At 45.0% G+C, this 8491-nt stretch overlaps 1 protein-coding gene and 1 long non-coding RNA gene across 2 annotated transcripts in view; one reads left to right on the forward strand and one right to left on the reverse strand.

Moving 5' to 3' along the window:
* Positions 1-224, forward strand: part of LOC106815054 — a 24094-nt gene extending 23870 nt beyond the window's left edge. Inside the window, exon 3 of the long non-coding RNA XR_001394690.1 lies at positions 210-224. This is a non-coding gene — a long non-coding RNA (uncharacterized LOC106815054). The remainder of the gene's footprint in view (positions 1-209) is intronic.
* Positions 225-2276: 2052 nt separating this feature from the next.
* Positions 2277-8491, reverse strand: part of LOC106815053 — a 14856-nt gene continuing 8641 nt past the window's right edge. The window contains exon 5 of the mRNA XM_014819480.1: positions 2277-3075. Within this exon, the coding sequence (XP_014674966.1) occupies positions 2896-3075 (180 nt within the window). The 3' untranslated portion in view covers positions 2277-2895. The remainder of the gene's footprint in view (positions 3076-8491) is intronic.

Consider the following 8491-nt stretch of genomic DNA (forward strand, 5'->3'; position numbering starts at 1 on the left):
TGTGTGTGTGTGTGTGTGTGTGTGTGTGTGTGTGTGTGTGTGTGTGTGTGTGTGTGTGTGTGTGTGTGTGTGTGTGTGTGTGTCGGCGTGTGTGTACGAGTGACCGTGTTTGCGTCTATTTGCTCATTAGTTCCGCCGGAAATCAAATGAAAAACTAACGATAAATACAACGCCAACTGGGAAAACCTCACGATTCGCAGGATGGGAAGGTAATGGCCACATCTCAATTAGACGACAGGCCACAGCGATCATTACTACGTAGATAATCAATTGCTAGCTCTGCCGACCTTTACAGAACCTATGTGATTATCATGTATGCTTCAGCTGCGCGCTGAAACGAGCCAGCAGGATGTGACAAACGCGCACGCAGGTGCATCAGTGCGCACGCATTCGTGTCCAGGCATTCATGTGCTCATCATATTAAAATTAGTAGGTCAGGGGAGAGATAGTGATCCGCGAGATGGCGCTTTATTAGTGTATTGTAGCTGCAGAAATCAGTTATCCCTAACCCTAACCCTAACCCTAATCCTAACTCTAACCCTAACCCTAACCCTAATCCTAACCCTAACCCTAACCCTAACCCTAATTCTAAAATAAAACAAAATTAGCCAAAAATAATAAAATTAAATAAGAGACAAAATTAGCCAATCAGAGCCGTCCCCTAGCGGATCTCTCCCTTGTGCAAAATTTTATTTAAATGGCAAGCATTGCTCATTTTTCTGCTTGAAAGCTTACAAACTACAGACCATCCGCTGACCGCTGTGGAGACGTGCGCCGGCCCTCGAATTTGGCGCACGTCTCCACTGCGGACAGCCCTTGACATACTTGAACATCCCCGCGGTCGCGTGCGCATATCCCGCGGAACTGCGCGTCTCATCCGCGTGCAGCGCGCAGGATCAACAGCAAAGCTGTGCCACGCAATCTTGTATCATGTCTCTCTGGATATAAGCGTGTTTTAGGAGTTCCCCCCCCCATCGCTCCCATTGGTTCATCGATACCATTGGTGAATACCATTGGGAATACCATTCATCGATACCATTGGTGAATAGAACTCGAAAACCAAAGCAGATCGATTCCTCAGTTTTGATATGAAGGGTTTTTGTTAAACATCCATATGAAACATAGCGAAATGTGAAATCGTTCCCTCGAGTATTCAAATCTGCTCGAAAACTATAATCCTAATGGCAAATAGATACTGCTAGATCCCTAGAGTCATTTTTGTTGCACATCAAATTATGGAATGCAAAATAGAATGTGACATATTCTACACGGCGATAAGTTTGGTTTCTCGGCAGTAGGGGTTCTATTAGTGTTGGCTTTCGGATGCTCAGCACATAGTTCACAACAGAGAATCAGTGATGCCCTTTAATCCCACAAGGTGATCGATATCTATCTCAGGCTCTGTCTTCCACTAGAGTCCCTTAATAGATAGTCTCTATAATTAAGGGACTCTATAGCGCCATCTTTTGTCGGTCAAACGCGTCTATGTGACCCGTTAAATTCAGAATACGGTCAGTCAATAACCCATAGCATCACAGAAAGACTGAGAAGCAAAGAATTAGAAGGAAACCGAATGAATCCAAGTGAGTATTGTTGTAAGACGTGGTTATGTGTGTGATACTATATGCAAGATCTTCTACGGCATCACCACTAATAACTTCGTCTTGGGATTAGGTATCCGTTAACAGGCGCCGACACGTGTACACTTTACTCATTACACACATATTTCTCAATACGGAGATTTGCTGCCCCGTGATAAGCGAACCATCACGCGCGCCCTACTAACGCTGAATATGGAGAGAAATAGATAGATTGCTAGGGAGAAGGGGGATGGAACGGGATAGAGAAAGAGCGAGAAGGAGAAAGCAAGAGAGAAAGAAAAAATCGCTAAAACGCCTAAATTAGTTGAAAAAATGGTACCGAAAGATTTTTCGAGCAAGCTAACCTCTTGCATAAACAGTATCTCACCCTACTACCGTATACCGTTTGTCATTTCTCATAAATTAATAGTGTACATCAACATTATCAAATTTCACAATTCTATTTATACATTCCGTTAGGCAATTTTGGGAATGAACAGCATCATTGTCATTGTAACCTTATTTGCCTTGTTATATTTTGTTGCTTTATTTATTGTGTGGGAAAACATTTTAGTTAATGATGTTTTGAGACAACATTAACTTAACATCAATAGACGTATTTGTTGTCGGTAGTTGTCGGTGATTTACGGTAGATGTCGGGAATTGTCGAAAAAGTCACGGACTAAGAACACGGCACAGTTGGTACATAAATTACATGTCTGTATTTAGAAACAGTATTCAAACAACAAAGCTGTATCATTTCGCAGGATCATCAATCTATATATTGTATATATACTAGCATATCATACCATGAACATATGTATGGTATATACATATGTTCAGGATAATACATGTCCCGGTCTAGTCTTATTACATAGACAAATAAGTGCAGTAGTGAAAAAGACAAGGAGAGAGGGGGAGAGAGTTTTAGATTCACTCAATTCGCTATGGCTGCAGTGATTATTAGTCTGAACGCACACAAATTTATAGTGTGAACTGAAACTGGAGGATAATGGACAATTTGTATTGTTTTATCACACATTTGCTTTCTTTCGCCAATTCGGCCATTCGTTCATGGTTCATCGTTCATTCGTCGTGTGTGTGTGTGTGTGTGTGCGTGTGTGCGTGCGTGTATGCGCGCATGTGTGCGTGTGTGTGTGTGCGTGTGGGTGTGTGCGTGTGCGTGTGCGTGTGAGTGTGCGTGTGTGTGCGCGCGTGCGTGTGTGCGCGTACGTCTTTGAATGACATGGGTTTACACAATAACATGAAATAGATGACAATTATATCCACAGATCCCATAAACTAGGTAGGATGTCTATTGCTCGAATTGTGCTTTCCTATCTGACAGTTCAGTTGGCTCATTGCACTCCTCATTTTCCTTGAGGACCTGACCGTAGCAGCATTGCTGAGAGAAGATGTCATACAAATATTCTCTGCAGCACGCGTGAATAGTGATGAAACCAAACTTGGAATAGACGTTTCCATTGCAGCATATCTGCGAAGAGTAAGTTCACAAGTTATATACGTGTGGAAATATAATACTATAATATTAGAGTAAGTATATCATATGATTCAATATCGCCTTTGTCAATATGAATAATAATCGATATGACTGATTTTGATAGCATTCGTTTCCATATGATATACTGATCATATTGCCTAGTTAATTAGAATAACACACACGCACGCACCCACGCATCGAAATATATAAAGAAATTCAGTTGAAATAATTTAATTGTGAGATTATAATTAAAGCCCAGCATTCGAGTTCACATACAAGAAAGCGAGCGTTCATTCATGAAAGTGTGCCTCGCAAAAAATATCTCAAGAGATCCATAACCATACGAGAGATGAATTTGTCGAAAATTGAATTAGATTATTAGATTTTATGTTGATAAACTTAAAACGTATGATACGACCCTATATAAAACCAGTGAAACGCGAGAGATTAATTCCAACATGAGAATATTCTATCGGCGCTAGCAAATAACCTCTCGCTGAATTTTCTCTGCGACGTCTATTCTCTTTGTGTGAGTATTGTAAAGTGCGGAGGAAGGGGACAGCGGAAGTTCTCGCCGTTGCAGCATACGCGGCCACCACGGTCTCCGAGGCGCGTCATCCCGTAACTAAGCGTGCATCGATACGTTTTTTTGTTTATTCGAGTGAGTGCTTCTCATCACTGCACACTTTTGTAGCCACTGATGCGGTGCGTGGTCACGAGAGACAGCGAGAGTGTGCGCAAGAACGCGAGACGGGAGAATAGCGGCGAGTGAGCCAGGTGGAATTGAGACGGACGCAATTAAATGGTCAGAGGCCGTGGAAAAGAGTTAAGGGATTTAGTGGGAACATCCTCGTATGTTTCCATCAAAGACATTTCGGATGTACCATAGCTAGATGCTGTTCAGATTAGTCTATCAATTGCCCAACGTGTCTGACACCTACAGGAATATTAGGAGAAAGCGGGTTCGGGTATAAATATAGGAGAAATGTCGAATGAACAATTTATTGATAAACAAGAAAAAATGCAAAGCAGTATGTAAACCGAAATGATCCAAAACATCCATATTTTTAGGTTAACATGTCACAGATAGCAGTAGAACACTCTCACGTCATTATTTTTACCGACATATATGCAGCGATTTAAAGGTTTACTTGTTTACTCGTGTCAACAACAATAAGAATCGATTCTCGCATCTCACGACATGCCATTGACTGATATACACTGTCTTCACTTCACACTACGTTACCTTTGTACACATGTCGAGATAGGGTACTAGTCTAGAACAATTTACGTCACAGCAGATGCACTTGTATCTGTGGCAGCATTTTCGAATATAATTTTAGCGGATCGTATGCAGGCGTAAGTCTGTTGTTTATTTGCTATCCTATACATGAAACCGCGCTTACCTCTGCCTCTGTCACCCACACACACACCACAGCAGCACACACCAACTACATGACTGCTTCACGCGCTGTCCCTCTGTCACTAGCAACTACATCGACTCGCTCATCAACGACACACATCACACTTACTATCGTGCCTACCAGCACACCATCTCGCTCTCTCTCCCACGATCATCTCTCCTAGCCACACATACATTGATTCCTACATTACACAAACAGCTCCTCTTTGTCACCAAGCACTCACCATAACATTCGCATGCTTTACCCTCATCTCTCTCCATCGTTATCTTCTCTCTCCTGCCTCTGCCTACTCTCTAGCACATACTCATCGCATCCTGCGTTATCCCCTTACACTTACATGTCTACCGTCTCTGCTCTCTGCTCTCTCGTCTCTCTCTCCTGCACTTCACTACCATCACGGCCACAACCACACGACATCACGCACATACTTTGACTGCCTCTTACCCTCCACACTCTGTCACCAGCCACACACAAACACCCATTGACCTTCGCTTTTAACCTCTCCCCTTATCATGTCCCACGCCATCGTCATTCTCTCCTCTGCTCCACCACTCATACTACACGACTACCACACACTACAGCTACTCTCCCTTATCTGCTCTCTCTTTCCATCCATCTCTGCTCTCCGGTGCTTCATTCCTAACACTCTCTCTCTCCACTCTCTCCTTCCCCACCATTTAATCCTCTCTCTTCCTGTCTCACCGCCGTCTCTCCACAAAGCACCATCATACATTGACTTGCCTTCACGCTTCCATCTCTCTCTCCCCGTTTCTCGTCCACCCCTCAGCATCCGTTCAGCATGCTCACTCCTTCCTTCCAGTGTCAACCACACTCATCGACTCATCCCTCTAGATACCATACAAAATTATCCACTACGATCCCTACTGCTATCACAATGTGACTCGCCAACGTGGGCCGCAGTCCGTCACACTTTCATCATCCCTCGACTCAACATAATCTTCTCTCTGCTCTCTCGTGTCAGCACACACTCGTCTACCTTTTTGATCTCTGCTTCCTCGCTGCCCGATCTCTCCTCCTTTCCTCCATCCACTCTCATCCACTACGTCTATTCATCTTATCTTCTCCCTCATCGCTCTCTCCAGACTCTCTCTCTTTACAACACATCACACAACATTGTAGCGCTTGGACTTGATTTACCTTCTCTCTCCTCCTGTCCGACCGCTACATCGTCTACGCAATCACGTCACACCCATCCACATCCACACATCTTACATTTGACTGGCTTTACCACTCCACGACACTCCCTCAGCTCACTCCTTGCAGCATCACGCATACATGACACAGCACGCAACCCACATACAGCTCTACACACACATCACGCTCTCACCCCTCTCTCAGTCCACACATACATGACTGCTCACGCCCCTCCCTCTGCACCGTCTCTCACGCACGAGCCACACACATCACACTACACACACACACGACACACACCATAAAGACTGCCCTCCCCTTCCTGGTCATCAGCACTACACTCATCAAGACTTAGTCCGGATTCGCTACCTTGGCCACCCGCGCGCTCCGCGTGCCTCCTGCAAGACGCCTCTGTTCCCTCTCTCACGTGTGTAATTCATATTAGTATATCTCGTTATACGTACAACTACACGCAATGGTCGATATGCTGCGCATTCACGTTTCAGATTGCTTAATAATCATGAACTGCTTAGCTAACGACCATCTACCATTCACCACACCTCTTCTCACTGTAGTTTGAGCTCGGCGAGTCCCTGCTTAGGCATCTCATTACGTGCCGTGTATTTGCCGGTGTTCCCCGCCCTAGCAGCCTTTACTATTGGCACAGGTTGGTTGCCAATGAAATTCGTCACACATACACGTCAGCTCACAGTGCCATCTCATGGATTGAGCGGTCTCACTCTCAAGTCCCAATCATACCTGTACCTGCTTAACCGCTCCCTCTGTCACCCGAAACTTCAGCACAGCCAGGCCCGACTCACCCCCAGGTTACGCGGCTCAAGGCGTGGGTTTCTCAAGACACGATACCTGTTGCGCACAAGAGCACTGTCTCAAACTGTATGACCAACTGTACTGCACGTTTGAGCCACATTAGTTATTGTGCCCTCCTCCCTGTCACGGTCACTATGCATATTGATGTATCAGGTTAAGCGCCAACAACGTCTCTGTAAGTAGAAGAATTGCACGGCGTCTAGGAAGCGAGCTACGTACATGACTTGCCTTCTTAACCCTACGCTGTTGGCACTTCGCGCTCCCGCCACTCTCACTATCCCACGCATCGCTCGCACTCCCGTGTACATATCGATGTTCGGGTTAGGTCAGAGCGCCTGGCGGCTCCCTGTCAGCGCCACTACCGTACATGCTCGCCCCAGTTAGTCGCTCATGACCTGAGGCAGTGTATAATTTATATCACAACATAGGGGACAGGTTCCGGCCCTCCCTCCTCCTGTCACCCCACGCAGGCCGCACGCGCTCACATGACGCGCGTAATCTGCGACTACATAAGCGCTTGCGCACGCGAGCACGAGCACACGTACGAGTGAGCCTCGTAGAGACTGTCGATGGTCAAGGCCCGCTCGCCCGTTATCACCATGTCCCAGCCACAATCATGCACCTGCTTACCCTCTCCCTCTGTCAGCTACGCGTGAGCGCCGCACGCGAAGAACGCACCGCAGACGCAAACGGCGTGCGCAATCCGTAAGAAGCAATACATATATCACAGTATATATACTATATATCAATATATATACTGTATTTATAATCGCACAATCCTACGCAGTACATGGCTTGGCCCAGACCCCCGTTACTGTTTCTCTTGCGGCTTCTTCCCTGTGGATCTCAGATCGTCCACTCGGTTAAACTCCGTCTGTTATCGCTGACAGTCTTACTGCGGTGGCACAAGACAAAATGGCCGCCTGCATCGATAAGAAGAACTTCTTGCGACAGTTCAGGAACACGCACACGAGAGAGCTGAACAATTTAACTGCACATCAGTTTTTCCAAGTGTGGATGCACTATGACAAGGGACGAGAGACAGATCCATCAGCATCGATTACAGCTTTTAAGCGGCAATTATCGCTAGTCCGTTTTCGGCCGCAGGTGCATTGTATCCGTTTTGCTGGGCATGAAATGTTTTCCTGAGAACACTTCACACATATTTCGAGATACTGTGCCTGGTCAACGTACCGGTGTCGCATCGCTGCACTGTTGTATAATACGTTCTTTCAGACATTATTAGAGTACAAATAGGTGATCTTTCCCTGAGCAGAAGAAATCACTATAAACAATAGTGACAAAAAGTTGGGGGCTGCGTTGCTCTTATAATCATACCTATCTATAATGTTAACTACTCAAGTATAATAGTTGGAGAGAATGAAAAAATTCATGCGTAACATGTTGCTCAAATAAAGGTAACTGTAGCTTTTTCTCAAATCACTTTAATCCGCGTAATCTTATAGACTTTGCATATTTACCGTCCATTGAATCCGAAATTATTACTTCTCAAATAAATCGGAAAATTAAATACATGTAGGCAAATTAGCCTTATACTGTTATTGACCCATTCCACTTTAGTTATCTGCGATTACCACCCCGCACTAAACTTACCGGATTGTGCAGTTATAGGCTATAAAATAGCAAATGAACAATAGACTTACGTTGCTTACCCGTTTTATAAAGCGTACAATAATAATCAAGTGTCCCTGGATAAAAAACTTAAAATGCGTTGTTTCCTACGACGGACCAACACACACACACCAACACACACACACACACACAACTACAGCACACACCACACACAATGGACTGCTTACCACACCACACAACATCGACCTCACACACACACACACACACTTCGCGCCCTACACACACACACACACAACACCCACAGTCTCGTCCACACACACACAACACACACCCACAAACACAGCACCACACACACACACACAGCACACACACAACAGCCATATATATATATATATATATATATATAAAAT

The sequence above is a fragment of the Priapulus caudatus genome, unplaced genomic scaffold (genome assembly GCF_000485595.1).
Source record: "Priapulus caudatus unplaced genomic scaffold, Priapulus_caudatus-5.0.1 Scaffold1031, whole genome shotgun sequence".
Lineage (NCBI taxonomy): Eukaryota > Metazoa > Priapulida > Priapulimorpha > Priapulimorphida > Priapulidae > Priapulus > Priapulus caudatus.